Source organism: Toxoplasma gondii, chromosome XII (genome assembly GCF_000006565.2).
Source record: "Toxoplasma gondii ME49 chromosome XII, whole genome shotgun sequence".
In the NCBI taxonomy this organism is placed as follows: domain Eukaryota; phylum Apicomplexa; class Conoidasida; order Eucoccidiorida; family Sarcocystidae; genus Toxoplasma; species Toxoplasma gondii.
The window spans coordinates 7,021,734-7,037,485 of NC_031480.1; the positions used below are offsets into that span (position 1 = coordinate 7,021,734).

At 51.4% G+C, this 15,752-nt stretch overlaps 1 protein-coding gene across 1 annotated transcript; it reads left to right on the top strand.

Moving 5' to 3' along the window:
* Positions 1–11,758: 11,758 nt before the first annotated feature.
* Positions 11,759–14,044, top strand: TGME49_200130 (Toxoplasma gondii family C protein; the record flags this gene model as incomplete). The annotated part of the gene is made up of 2 exons (XM_002372006.1): positions 11,759–12,656; positions 13,885–14,044. Exons 1-2 carry the CDS (start codon positions 12,100–12,102, stop codon positions 14,042–14,044), a joined length of 717 nt encoding a protein of 238 aa, XP_002372047.1. The 5' UTR covers positions 11,759–12,099.
* Between the last annotated feature and the right edge of the window lie 1,708 nt (positions 14,045–15,752).

Genomic DNA, 15,752 nt, shown 5'->3' on the forward strand with positions numbered 1-15,752 from the left:
TTGTGTTTGGGGTTTCCAGTATGTGGACGGCTTGCTTTCGACGTGCCACTGTAGGAATCCGCGCTGGTGGGATATCTGACCTCGACGGCCGGTGTTGGCATGTCGTGAGTAAAGGCTCAGAACCACCGAGGGCCTGAATGCCTACTCGAATTGTCGTGCCGTTTGGTGCTGCATGTCAGTGGAGATGGTCGTGTCAGTGGAGATGGTCGTGTGAGTAGCTGGGCGTTCTGCCCGAATCGTCCACCTTCAGCGCGACAGAACTGCACGCGGAGACAGACGTGCAGACTGAGGCGCAGTGAGAGAGTGTGATGTCTGTTCCAGGAGGCCGACCGTTGTGGTCCGCTGTTGACTATAAAGGCCCGCGAGGTGCTGGCGATTGATCGGCAGTCGATCTCTGGAGTCGTAGTAGTGGCTTCGTGCCCCTCGACTAGGCCATGTAGCGTCTTGTGGCCATTCGTGTAAAGGCGGTAGGTGCCAGCCACGTTATCGAGCACGGTGCCGACGGGTGTGAGGGGTGGAGACAGTCGCAGCATCACGTGGGGTTTGGGAATGAAAGGGACGCGATGTGGTTGTGAACTTCAAACACATGCCGTGGAAGCGGTGTGTATACTCCGAGTATCGACGGGACGCGTTTTGGACCGTCGCACGAGAGCCAGTCATGGCGGCAGCGTCTCTGCCGGAGCGGTGGTTGATGAGGTCCGCATGGCGCGGCCGACCGCCACCGTCATGTGTCTCACCTAGTCGCGGGTAGGAGGAGATGGAGAATGTTTCACGGTGCAGGGGTGCGTGTGGCGTTGGCGGCGGTGGACATGTAGGCGGCCACTAGTGGAAGAAATGGAGGTCTGTCTGGCAACAAGCGATTCTGGATCGATGAGACTCATCACGTACATTCGCGTCGTCGGTCTGTGGCCTGGCTCGCGTTGCTGTGCGCTGACTGCGTGAAGTATTGTGGTGCTGACAACAGATATGCTGGCGATACTGCGCCTATGTTGGATTCACAGCAAGCAAGAGTACGAACGGCGTTGCATGGACTTCAGAAATCCCTACGGTGTGGCTGCTAGAGTCAGTCGATGAGGGTCGTGATCAAGCGGGCATCTTCAACGTTTTCTCTATAATTGAGGGCAGAGGAACACAGCCAAACCTGCGGTGGTGTATGCAGGTGCTGACAACGTCAAAGGGGTGGAGACCCGTTCTGTGCATATCTGATCGCTGGAACCATGTGCTGCGGCTGCCGCCCAACGCTCATACGTATGGTATTTTTTCCTGCGGTGTTGCAATTGTGCAGTATGACGAGGTACGTCGACCAAAAGCCATCACAGGCAGACAGCAGCGTAGAATGCCACGACACGGTTCTTGAAGACCCGGTCGAGCGTAGATAATGCGGTGCTCAATTTGCACCGAAGGCTGGCTAGTCGCGCGTAGGTGCGTCACGTGGCACTACCGTCGTACATCTGGCCACGAAGCAGTGCTATACAAGTCAGACTGCACGCGTTGGTGGCGGTATGTACACCCGACAGAGCCTTCTCGTTGAGGGTTCGTTGTGTAGCGGCTTGTCGCTTCTGTGTTGTGTCTCGGTGGCCGGTATTTTGTGCCGCACGAAGTTGCGTTAGCTCGGTGCACGTATGGAGCAGAGCGTACTGTTGGCGCGAGTCATCTTGTGTCGGATGGCAATGTGCCTTGCAGGCCGGCCGCAACTTGCCACCCTTGTCTGAATATCTCGTCTTTGTGTTTGGGGTTTCCAGTATGTGGACGGCTTGCTTTCGACGTGCCACTGTAGGAATCCGCGCTGGTGGGATATCTGACCTCGACGGCCGGTGTTGGCATGTCGTGAGTAAAGGCTCAGAACCACCGAGGGCCTGAATGCCTACTCGAATTGTCGTGCCGTTTGGTGCTGCATGTCAGTGGAGATGGTCGTGTCAGTGGAGATGGTCGTGTGAGTAGCTGGGCGTTCTGCCCGAATCGTCCACCTTCAGCGCGACAGAACTGCACGCGGAGACAGACGTGCAGACTGAGGCGCAGTGAGAGAGTGTGATGTCTGTTCCAGGAGGCCGACCGTTGTGGTCCGCTGTTGACTATAAAGGCCCGCGAGGTGCTGGCGATTGATCGGCAGTCGATCTCTGGAGTCGTAGTAGTGGCTTCGTGCCCCTCGACTAGGCCATGTAGCGTCTTGTGGCCATTCGTGTAAAGGCGGTAGGTGCCAGCCACGTTATCGAGCACGGTGCCGACGGGTGTGAGGGGTGGAGACAGTCGCAGCATCACGTGGGGTTTGGGAATGAAAGGGACGCGATGTGGTTGTGAACTTCAAACACATGCCGTGGAAGCGGTGTGTATACTCCGAGTATCGACGGGACGCGTTTTGGACCGTCGCACGAGAGCCAGTCATGGCGGCAGCGTCTCTGCCGGAGCGGTGGTTGATGAGGTCCGCATGGCGCGGCCGACCGCCACCGTCATGTGTCTCACCTAGTCGCGGGTAGGAGGAGATGGAGAATGTTTCACGGTGCAGGGGTGCGTGTGGCGTTGGCGGCGGTGGACATGTAGGCGGCCACTAGTGGAAGAAATGGAGGTCTGTCTGGCTACAAGCGATTCTGGATCGATGAGACTCATCACGTACATTCGCGGCGTCGGTCTGTGGTCTGACTCCAGTCGTGATGCGAGTGAAGATGCAGATGGATGTGCACCGTTATGCCGGGTGGTTTGCCGTCTTCGTGTGTTGTCAGCAAAAAAATGTAGGAATGCGCAGTCGCGGTGAGAATTATCAGTGAATAGGCACAGCGTTTGCGCCGTTGAGTGGACGAAGCTCGAGAGAGGAGTCGTACACGTGGTTCATGATAGCCGAGGAGGGAGATGTCACAGACAGTCCCGCGGCGGTGTCTGCAAGTGCTAACAACATTTGACGGGTGGTGACCCCTTCTGTGCCTATCTAGCCGCTGGAACAATGTGCTGCGGCTGCCACCTAACGGTCATACGTATGGTATTTTTTCCTGCGGTGTTGCAATTGTGCAGTATGACGAGGTGCGTCGATCCAAAGCCATCACAGGCAGACAGCAGCAGAGAGTGCTACGACACGGTGCTTGACGACCCGGTCGAGCGTTGCTAATGCGGTGCTGAATTTGGTTCGGAGGCTGACTACTCGGGCGTCGGTCCATTACATGGCACTATCGTCACACACTTATCCACAACGATCTGTTTTCCGTGGCAGATCGTATGTGTTTCACACACGACACAAATGATTCTGTCGGAGATCGACATCTAGCACGGGCTTCTGACGTTAAGTTGCAGGAGTATCTGATCGATATTGTACACTGCTACGTTCGTTTGCCCTGCACAGCAGACGATGTAGACTGCGTGTGTCCCCGTGTTGACCGATGTGTTGGGTCGTATTCACGACTGAATGCCTTCTGTCTGAGGTCCAACTCTGCATCTGCATTTATGCACCTTCGTCTCTCCGCCCGAGGTGTCATTGTATCGACACTATGTTGTATGGGCCGTGGCTGAGGGGTGTATTTGCACACATCGTAATGAGTCCACCTCTGCTGTTGTTTTCAGTTGTGGCACTGAATTCGTTGACAGTGGTACGGAATGCCGGAGTGCCAGGTGTGGCTCACATGGTAAACCGCTGCGATGCCGTGATGGCACTGGATGCAGAGGACAGTTTCGGTTAATCACAACTCGAGATCCGAGTAAGCAGTGGTTGTGTGTGGATCGCCTCCACAATGTGGCATGTTGCGGGTTGTCACTGAAAGGCAGTAGGTACCATATGTGGGGCTCGAGGGGATGGTGGTCCGTTGATTGGAGCAGGCATTGAGAAATTTAGTCGGGGACAAACGAGGAGCCGCTCTACCGGATGTGCGGAGAGGTCGAATAGAGCGTCTCTAACTATGTGGTATTGCCGACGAAATGGTGACCCACAGAGTTCCCGTGAAGCATATTTCAAACCCAGTAGAAGTACAGTGTAGCTATAGGTCCGGTGTGACTTCCACCAACTGCGGAAGCAGTACAGCCTGGCGCACCACGCTTCCGCTGCTGATGAGCGCCATGCTAGGCACAGACTGCCAGAGGTTTTGCGACACATATCTGGCAGCAAGGAGGCAGCGCAGAAGATGTATACGCTGTCAGCACAACAGTCAGTTGCAGGTAGCTAGGGTGTCGTGCGGGCAGGTGAAGAGATAAACGTTGGACGTAAGCAACTACCCGTTCAATAAACTGGCCACGAGATGTGTGGCGGTCATTTAGTTGGTGGGAGAGTGATTAGGGGCGCGCGACCGTGTTACACGAGAATGTGTCTCTCTCGGGATCGGAAATGCGCTGTCACATGGTGTGCATTTGTGGCAGAACAACTGCGACGGAGGAGAGGCTCCGTTTCTGCTTGGTTTGCAGTTTGTTCAACGCATGAACTTTGCTATCCGTGGGGGTAATACTGGGAGGCACATCTAGAATCGGGGGAGCAGACGCAATAGTCGTGGAGGTAGCCATCGTCTGTCGCGCATGTGACGACGTCGCCTCGCCGGAGCCACGGAGTTGGCGTATGTGGATCGGGTCTCTGGTGATCTGGGTGACCTGGTGTGGGTGTGCAGTGGATGAGATCGGATTCGACAGATTGTGGACCGCAGAGTTGTGCGCACGTGTCGCTGTGCAGGCACAGAAGGTAAAGGCGTGGTTTGTGACCGGAGGGCATGAGAGATGTGACGGGTGACTGGAAGGTTAGGTGTCGAGTACCGGCTCGTCGGGTGGCTCTAGATAGGTAGCTATGTTCACCTGGCACGGATTGTGTGCTTGAGAGATGGAAGAAACTGTTCGTGTTTCTGTATGTCGCTGCGCTGCGTTGTGGTGGAGTCGAGTGTTTATTTCTGAGTTTGATAGTGGTAGATCCTGATACATCATGCTCTCCAGTAGGGGGCTTCTATGAGCTTTTACTGCTGGGAGTGAATATGGTTCTCCGTATACTTGTATATACATGTAGGTATATATTTATACATGGACAGGTGTGCTCTTGGAGCCTGATATGAAGCGAAAGAGTGTCCTTCACATCCCCTTTGATTGAGCGGCATGCGTGCTTGAAGGCAATGGAGGCACACGCCACTGCTCGTCCATCACGCCTCGTGACGAAGACGCTTGTTTTGGCTTGGCATGACTGTGCAATTGTGTCCCTTTGTAGCGTTCGCTGAAATACGGTAGGCAACGAGTAGGACATCAAAGACGGTGGTGACCAGCGTGAGTGGATCCGTCTCATGTTCATTCCAGTAGCCTTCTCCCTGATAGAGCCAAGCCTACTGATATAAGAATGATGGACAGAATCAGGTCGCTTGCGCAGCTATTCGTCAGGCCGGAATCTCACGACGTCGACCAACACTCGGTGTAGTCGCGTGTGGTGGTGAGGGTCGCATCCCTTGCTTGTTGGGTGTGATCTCAACTGTATCGGGACAGCTATGAAGACGACCAGCGCCATTGACAGAGGTGAATGTGTGACTTGCATGCCAAAGCCAACTTAACGCTGCAGCCGTCGTACGATTTCGACAGCAAACGGCGATAGAGAGTGCACATCAGCGGAGGTGCTGGCTTCTGGAGGCGCAGAAGCCAACGTGGTGCACGAAGGAGTCCATGCCCTCGTGGTAGCTGATTCTGGATTCCACACGCTTCATGGACTACCTAGACATTGGCGACTTACGAGACGACTTATCTGACCCACAGGACAGACAGCACAGTTGCTGGTGTCCATTGTTATGGGGAACGGCTCGGCCGTGTGGTCAACGTATATAGAAAAGCAATATGGACGGCGTGGAATGCCGAACCGCGATACGTGCTGTGTGGGGTGGTGTCGACGTTACGATTATAATCGGAAGGTTGAATAATCAAGACATGGTATTCCAAACCCGAGTGTGGATAGGTAAAAACTGCGTGAATGGTAGGATAGTGTGCGCGCTTCTAAAGAACGTGCACGCGGCGATAGGCCGTCGGTTCCCTAACTCCTCGTACTGGCCATGTGCGTACATTTACAGCTTGAGGAAGTACGGCGGGTAGGGTGCTTTTGGGTGACGATCCTCCCTATGGTACTACGATGTAACTGTGGAGTTTGCGCTCACTCTCACTGGTGTGGGGTCTAGTCCGTAGAAGGAAAAGACAGGCCTGTCATTAGGTCACTGCATCACAGTCGGCAAGACGCGAGAAACCATCTTTTCACTTTCTGCGTAGGGCAACAATCTGGTGCGACGAGAATTTGCATTATAAAAATTACGTGGTTCCTGATGTGGTTTGTTGTCCTGCGCTAACTGTTGTGCTCATCTACTTTGTTCTGCAAACGCCGCTCCAACCTGGCAGTTCGTAAATTTACAATTCAATCCAAATAAACCTCACACTCGAGACCCCTGCGGAGGCTGTGCTTCCGGTACCGGAAACTATCGAGTCTCCAGGTGCCATATGTACTATGGTAGATGTGTTCCATGTTGAGCAGTGAGGCGAGCTTTAATAAGCAGACAGATGCGAACCCCGTCAGTACCCAGAGACGACACCAGGGAAGTGAACGGTGACGCAACCTTGTGGCAGTGTGCAGGAGTGAAGAACTACACGACTGTCTCGTTCAGTTGCCGGTGCCGGTGCTAATAACGGACAAGTGGTATCACCTTTCGTAATCAGCTGTTCGTAACATGCATCGGCAACAGTTCTTTCATCTTGAGAAAACGAGAGCCTCCCATGCAAGGATACGAAAGGAGGTAGTCACGACCAGCAGATAGATTGGCTGCCAGTCTGTAGGAACTGAGCAGATGGGGTCAGCGGTGTGTCGCAACAGTTAGCGCTGAGCACCAACGAATTTCCGCTAAAAACAAGGCTTTGATCACGGGTTTTGCTCGGCTTCTTACACGATCTCCTGTGTTCGTGCAGCCACTTTCAACACACATATAACAAACTGCCGCGCACTTGGCAATTGTCATCGCACACGGCGGCATACGCAGGCGTTGGCGGTGCTATGTGCGAGAGTGGCGACATGACAGGCTCATCGAATGCGGGCCCGATCGCTTCCATCGTTGACATCCTCTGTGTTTTACCTACTTGACAGCTCGTGCACGTATTGTCGTAGCCTGGACGCTCATTGTTTGTTGGTTGTGTCTAGAAAAGCCAAGTAGGGGTGAACAGTTGTACAGTGCAAAAGAGCCGCTTGTAGGTTGGACTTCCGGCGGTGAGTCTACGAGGAGCTCACCGTAGTGGTAATCTTTTTTTGCAGGTAGCGTGGTTGAAACAGGTTAATAAGTGCGCTTCTCTTGTACAAGTTCATTGGCAGTGTGTGCGTGTGAGCCTCGACTGTTATTTCGTGGTCAGGGTAAACTGTAGAGCAGGGCGGATCTTTATGCTTCATGGAGTTGTGTAGGATGATAAGTTTAAGCGAGTTGAGGGATAGAGAAGCCGCCGGTAGAGAAGGGTGTAAACAGCCAGAAGAAAGAAAATTTTTCGAAGTTTGTCGCCAAATTGTCAGGGCGTTTATTCAGGTGGACAACGTAAGAGGTGCAAAAGGGTCATGATAAAATGGTGACCCTTACACGGTATCAGTGCTGGAGACAAGGGTAGGTACCGGAGTGACCGCTAGACGATTGATCGAATGCAAGAAATAGAAAGGGCGTACTCTACATGTTCATTTTCACACTGAAGGAGCATCGTCTCGCCTCCTGTCAATGATGCAACAAATGAGCTTTTTTTACAGCATTACAGTTTGTGCGCTTCCTGGCCTTTTCTGCAACTGGGTCATGATTGCTTCTTTTCGTGTTTTTAGTTGCTGCCAGGACAGATGTGCATGTCGTGAATATCCCTCAGTGGAACTGTGCCTTAATTCTTGTTTTCTCTCTTCACTTGAGGCATGCGACCATGTCATTCTGTATTGCACGAGATGTGTCTAAGGAGCCGTATGGTTGTGTGTGTCCTAGCCTGAGAGCGTCAACAGCGGTGTATGACTGAGTGCGGCGATGACTTTGGAATCGGGACGGATTATGCATTGAGTTAATTGCTCGTCTACGTTGGGTAAGCAGTCGTACCTGTTGCCTCTCTGACCTCTTTCACTAGTCGTCTCAGTTGTTTCTGGAATATGCTAGCTATCCTAGACCACACCAGCTTGGGTCGAGTATAAAGAGAGCTGGGTGAGTAGATAAGAATGGGGCTGCAGGTGAAGCGGACATGATCTATTTCCAGAGCCCTGTTGATGAGCATTGTGAAGGTCTGACGGGGGGAGGACGGTCTGTGGAGTTCGCACTTATTACAGTACATCCAGATTAGGATCAACAAATGATGGCACGGTCCGATCTGGCTAGTGGGTGCTGTTGGGTTTTGTCTTTCTTTACCATTCTGTCGGAACTACAGGGCCCTCCACGCAACATGCTGGCCAGACGCAGAGGAAGAGGGATGGATTCGTTGGAGAGGATCTGTTGGCGGGCATCGCGGGATACGGGGGACACAAACACGAGACCAGCTGTGGATGCGGCAAATGGCGTCACAGAGAAAATAATCTTGTTTTATAAGTAAGCGTCTTTCGTTGCCGCGATCGATGTGTTTTCAGGCATCTAAATCGACGGTGGAGGAAGAAAGTAATTAGTGGACCGACGATGTTGGAAGAACGTGACGACGAAACAGAGGGGGGGGGGGAAGGACGAAGGGGTAGAAGGTGAAGGAGTGGAGAGCATGTTAACAGGATATTCTTGCAAGTTCCGGGTGGATGTGTTTTAGCAGTTTGGTTCATCTGGATGAACGAGACTGTTGGTTCCCCGCCGTTCTCCACGTAAAAAAGAGAAAGTGTAGAAACCAATAGCTGTTTGACCGTCTACAGCGAGAATTTCCGCGTCTCACCTTCGAATGGTGCCTCCTCTCTATGCATATCGATAACGTATTGCTTGTCTGCGTCGCCAACGTCCCACCTGCAGATACAGGAACTCGGAGGAACGACGAAAGAGGAGGTGGATCGCGGAAACGAACATGGAGGGAGAGAAAAATTCGTTCGGATTAAAAGGGTCACGTGGCTGACAAAGCTGTCATAGGTGTCACACCATTCCGGCGAGCGTAGTTGTTGCTGTCTTCATCGTCCGCGTATTGCCACGGATTTTCTCCTGCAGCGTCAGCGTGTGCATATTCGCCGTCAGATAGTACAACGAAAAGTGAAGAGGAATAAGAGACCCACACGTGGCTTGCGTGCGTGTGCGAAAAAACATTAATATCGCATCTTGTTTGTGTGGCTATATGGGGAATGCAAATGTAGATGAAGCGGTGTTTGTTTTGTTCGTTCGTGGAAGAAGGAATAGTCTTCGCATGGCCACGAGGTCCTACACGGGGTCGTTAGTGACGTGCTGACCTATGTTTTGCAGCTAGCTGTTAAGAGAAAGAACCACACGACACAAACATATAACGGTGGACAGGGATGTTTCTGAAGTGTGAGAAAGGTTTGTCCCGAATTTGGCGTATGCACTTCATTATCCGTTGCTATTTTTCTAACTGCCAAATGCTCCAACAAACTGCGAAGCAAAGTGTTTTTTCTCATTTGCCATTTTTTTCGTTAAAAATTGACGCAAAGATGTTACTGGAATATGGAAAACGACCTGTCAACCCATTCCAAAAACGTGCACAAAGGAAAGAAGGATTATGATTAGCAGCACCGGTAGCGCTCCACGAAAGCTGTCCAGGCGATTGCATCAACAACACTGCATTGGTGCAAGTTTGCTCTGTGGAAGTGACCGCCCGTGTGTAAAGTGAACCGACGGTGTTATGATAGGTACAAAGGTCGGACGCGTGCAAACCGGTGTTTTTTGGTCGGTACTTCACGTAGTATCTGTGAAATCTCGCTATCAGATGGATCAACGATCGTAGCTGCAGTAGGCTATCATCCTACTCTGCTTGTTAGAGTTTTTCTTGAGCGATTGCGGTGGAGCAATTAACCTCAGTATTATCTTTCATGTATTCACTCCCACTCATGCCGTGCCTCACAGAAGACGTTGGATGTAGAAGCAGGGGGCACATGGTGAATTTAAAAGCATTTCAGCATGAGACTTCCAAGCCTCGGCCTCAGTGGCTTCGTGTACTCTACTGTTAACATTTCAGCGCTGTAGGTTTACGGATTTTAGGAACTAGGGGCAACCAGACAACAACTGGAACTAGACTTCCCCATTACACATTATAAAGTGGGGGGGTTACGATTCAGGGCTTTTGAGGGTGTAGGGGTACCTCTCAGAGTTTAGGGTTGGCTAATTCGTGTCGATAGTCCCTGCCTTCCACTGGTATTGTGGATTTGCCTTCACTGTAGAACAGTGTTAAATATGCAGGAGGAGCCATCCGTTAATTGTCATCATCATCTCAAACAAACAAGATGTTGAAACTGCCAGATAATTTTGCTTGTTGAGGGTGTAAAGGGTCCGCGTTTCTCACGTTCCAACAAATGTCCGGTTTTCCGATGCGAACCCTTCCAAGCACGCTACCGCGTTTGGGTCAAGCGTCAACGGCAATGATCTGAACCGGCAAAATGGCTACAAATGCGTCACAGTATTTTTCTTGCATACCCTGAATTGTTATTTTCTCACTCTACTAATGGTACCGAGCGACTACCTTTGAAAAAAGCACGCGGTTGTTACCATTTCCGAAAACGGAACCCTTCGGTGTCTCGATACGTTTGCCCGCAATGAATGATGTGATTCGAGACATCAAGCTTACAAACGTTCGTGCAGCGTTGGACATAGGAAGGCTGGCGTCACGGACAACTGTGCGGATGACGTCCGTTCCATGGACATGCTTCGATTTCAAAGAGATTCTTTCTTTTCATCTTGGTCAGACGTTGTGGACAGGACTGCTCAGCAGTCAGTCAATCGCGCTGTGAGCCAGAAAGTCCCTGAACGTTGTTACCATCAGTAGTGGAAGCCCCCTTGCCGTCCGCGGACGAACACTGAATTACTGTCAGCCGCACTTGCTCAATTAGGATATTTAACCGTATTAAATGTAAGTTTATGTGCAAGCGTTCGAACTTGGTGCATCTCAAGTCAAATATAATCGATTTGGTGCCGCCATCTACGGACCCCCAGCACGCGGTCACGGTAGTTGTAGCATCTGTCGAATCGTACAAAGAAGAATTGGTCCTGAATATCACTAATAGGTACAAATGCACTTAAGGTCGAACGATGGATCCATCTCAATTATCATGTTTGATGGGTGCAGCATTAGTGTGCTGGTTCAGCGCAGTGAAGTCTTGCTTCCGCGTTTCGCGTAGCTTTCTGCATTAAGCGGTAACCATTTAAGTGGGTAATCAAGTGGTATCCACACAGCACAAGAGCAAATGCAAGGGTTTCGGCCTGCTGTAAAACACTATCTGAGTACATTTGACATCATTAGCAAGACACATGCCTACACTACTTCGTGAAACGGGGTGACTACACTGGCATGCGGTAGACAAAGGATCTGTCTCTTTTTCTGATGTTGAAACGGACATTTTGCTTTTGCACCAGACTTCAGAACTTTTCAGGTCGCTGCTCTCTTTGTCCTTCAACTGTTTTAAGGCTGGAGGAGATCTAATTTGCCTCTTCTAGTCGTTGGCCGGAGCACAGTACATGCCTTCTATGCGAACGTGTGATCACACGGACGCGGGACCCATGGGGCCTCGCTGTCACCTGCCGGGGCCAGCAGCCACTCGACGCTGCGTGTTGCTGCATCACCCGTCGCTGCTTCGAGGACAGCGCACACTTCGCACGCATTATGCTGACAGGACGGAGCTTCATGCATGCTAGAGGGTGCTGTTCATCTGGAAATTAAACATATTTGCATTACTCACCTCCAAAACAGTTCCGGCTTTCTGTAAACATGGATGAGCAGGACAGACGAAGTCACTCAGTTTGACTCAAGCGCTCGTGGGCGACGTTGCCCGCAGAGAAGTGGTTCATGAATTGAAAAGCGCTGAACTCTTTCCTGGTGAGCGAGCGTCTTTCCCTTGTATCTCTACGGATAGTGTTTCCAATTCGAAACCGTTTTCGCAACAAAGCAGGAGCTTGTGATTGTTCTCCGGTGTCGCGCCGCAGAGGTTCACCGCAAACGACGACACCTACACCCGATAGGGCCGACGCATCTCCAGAGGGGACCAGCAGTGAAAAGAGAATGGAGAGCACGATTGAGAAAAAACGTTCAGGATTCTCTACTGGGTGGTATCTCCCCTCTCAACTGAAGGCGAGACGTGGTCTGCTGTTCCATCATGACTCGCCTGTACTGCTTTTCTCCGTTGTGCTTTGTATGATGGTTCTTGCACCACTAGTTTCTTTAGACCGTTCCACATGTCGGGTTTGCACAGCCCTGGCTGACTCCATCAGCGGTCGTGAGACGGATACCGATTTGAGTGATACGTACAGTGGGACTGAAACCGAAGAGAGCACCACAGCTGAATGGAGCGGCGGTGTTACAGAAGTCGAAGAGGGCAAACCAGCTGAAGGGAGCAGAGGTGTCTTAGAAGCAGAAGACCGCACGACGGTTGACGGAAGCGGCGGTGCTCCAGAAGTATTAGGCGGTGCCGCGGAAGAAAACTACACGAGTGTCGGCAAGCTGATTGAGTCGCATGCCGTCGAACCATTCCAAGAACGGAGCAGAAATCCGAGCGTCGCCGCGCGTGTTTCAAGGACCCGACACTCCGGACGGGCTCGTCCACTAGTGGCTTCTGGAATGTGAGTCGAAACGCAGTTTTGAAACGTATCGGTGCCAACACTACCTGTGCTTGGCGGGCGCGTGAACATGGCTCTAATAAGGCAAACGTCTCGAGTGATAAAACACGCGAGCATTACCTAGCATTCATTGAAATACAATTAGTCTGACTCGTGGAGGTGCCCTCTGGCTTTGTTCACCGTTCGTTACCTGTTAAACGAAATATCCACGACGTCTTTCTGATAAACAGCACAAATTGTCTTGGCTGACGGGGTTCCGTTAAAGCGAGCGTGGAGTCTGCTTGCGGCACAACGACAAATTTCTTCAACATGTAGACTACGTAGAAGGCCGACAGCCACTGTTCCCGTACATATCCGTCCACACTGTATTGAAGCCAACGCACTCGACCAAAAAAGCTCTTTCATGAGAAAGAGAAACAGACCTCATACCTTTACTATTACCTGGTAAACGAAAAGGCCCATTTTTACGTCGAGAATTGTCTCGCCCCATTTCCTTTCGCTTCCCGCGGCCCTGGCTCTAGGATGAAATACTGCAGTTGACGCATCGTGGTTTCTTTCATATGAATGGGAAGTCAGTGCCGTGAAACCCCTGCTCAAACTGCTGTTGCCGAAGACACGAATATCGAACAAACAGTCCGGTTGCTTACCAGAGCAAAACACTTTGTGGAAATTCATTGCTGATGAATCCGTGGGTGCATGTTTCACGGGGCCATTCTCAGTTTCCGCGGCTTCACGGTGTGACATCGAGACTCTTTCTGTGGCAGGTTGCAGACACCGTGAGTAGAATGCACAGAGAGGTCAGAGATATTCGGCGCGCGCCGCAGTCCTCAGCATAATAAACATTCTGGCGAAGCCGGGGAGAAAGTTGCTGCCATTGTCATGTGAAACGCATAAAAAATTACCACCGTGTCCAAAACAAGTTCTCTGCTTGCCCATGTGTCTTCCCGTTATCCAAAGAGTCCTCCGGAAGGCCCGAGTGCCCTAACGATAAGGCACGGACTGCTGAACCGTCGAGACCGTCACCCGTTGTCGAACTTCTTCGGTGCCATGTATATCCCTGAATCGGTGAACCGCTGCTTGAGTTGCAATTCCTTTCACTATTTCGTAGCATGGGGCAGTCTTTGTGACTACTAACGGAATACCTTGCAGGGGGGACAGATCTGCGTGCCACGTTATGTAGATGACCTCATTGTTTCTTTGGCTTTCTTCTCGTGTGGGTGTGATGCTGCAGCCTTGCAAGCCTTGTGCTTTCTGTCCTCCTCGGTGCGATCTTTCTCAAGTCGGGAAGAAAGTCGCGTAAAGCAACTACGCCAGCTCCAAGTATGACACCAGTTGTGCTTCTCGTGAACGCTCGGAAATCCCTTCAGCATTCACTCGGAGACATGTCATAATGAAAGCCTTTCTGCAATGCACTTCAGCCTTCAGAATCTCCAGTGCTCTGGATTCTCGTCTGCTACCAAACCTTTTTCATTCGTTTGGCTTCCCTTTGCTTGTTCACTCAGTTGAGGTGTAAGTTGCCAACGGCACCACCACGCTAGTCTGCAACTCTACCTGTACACATACACATGGACGCAGTGCGAGTAATACGGTTGCCATTACCCTAACCACTGCGCTATTAGGGACATCATTTCTGTAGTTTGATGCTAGATATTGACGTCTGTCGGGAGCAGTGCGCACCCGGGTCGCCATGCATGATGCACGACTGAAAACACAGGGACTGGATATTTGGCAGACGATACGCACCGTTAACGCTCATGCGGGCTCGCAGCTCATGTGTGTTTTTCTTATCTTGATGGATCTGCTTTCACCAGACCACAGGTAAGCCAAAGTGGTTTGCAAAAGTGAGAGTCTGTTGTGCAGAGTCAGAGGGAGGCATGATTGGATCACTTTTCTGGAAGATAAATTGTAAAGAGAGAGAAAGTTCGCCTGTTAGTGGTACGTCAGAACCGTGATTGGCTGATTCCGAGGACACAGTGTGATGATACCGTCGATGTAGGAGGAGTCGGATATGAAGGAGTTCTCTGCTGCATACGCCGCTTTGTTCGAGCTAGACTACAAGAACTCCCGGAAGCCCACTGTTTTGCCACCTTGAAGCGAACCTTGCACTGAGTTCTTGACGTCAGGATGAGGGTGCCGAGTAGGGGCAGCAGTGACATGGACGGATCGGATGCAAGTGAACATTTTGCCCTCGTGCGCGGCTGACTCAGGCCACGCAACCTTAAAGGGAGGATGCCATCTTGAAATTCGTAGACACGATCAGAGACCGAAAAAACATCCGTCAATCTTTTGCGCTGGCGGACAATGGATCTGTGTTTGTATTCCGATTTTCGTCTGCTGATCTAAAAATGTTGGCGTTTGAAAAAGACCCATCCGAACGAGACAGTGCTCCAACAATATATTTAAATCAGTCGAGTTTGAATAGGCAGTGAAGTGAAATTGATGCATGCACCTAAGACGATTCGCAAGCCTGTGGGCTGCGTACCTCAGTGACTTCTACCTGTTCCGGCAGGAGCTTGTCGTGAAAGCTGGTTTCAGCCTTCGGGCTACATCGCAATATTGGGCTCGAGTAGGATCGTTAGAGCTTTCGGGTGACAAGCCTGGCTTCCTCGGCGGCCTTGAGTGTTTCCGCGTGATGCTGGCGAGTTCAATCGCAGCGGCCACTGCGTGAAAAATTGATGCGAATCACGTGTTTAGGTATCCGTTCGGCTGAATGTTGGTTCTTCTACCACTCACTGAACAAGTACCAACAACGGGCCTCAGCATTCAATTTGGTGCTGCGCACCTTGTCCTGCTTGTATCCCTGCAGCAAGTGACTAATGCACGTGACGTCATGCTACGTTGAGGGTCAGAAACACCCGAATGCTCGCTGCCAGTGATGAAAAGAGATATGTTGCTACTGCGGACGACGTGTGGCGATTCGTGTCTGGAGATCGCATTCTGTTGCATACTCGGCAACTCCCCCCAAGTTGTTGCACCGCGCTCGTGCGTGAACTATCACTGCACTGTTCCTGTGTTTTCAGCGTCCTCAGGCTCTCGGACCAGAGCAAGCAATCAACCTGCTCGTGAGTACTGTTTCTGCTGTGGCGAGGCGTTTAGTCT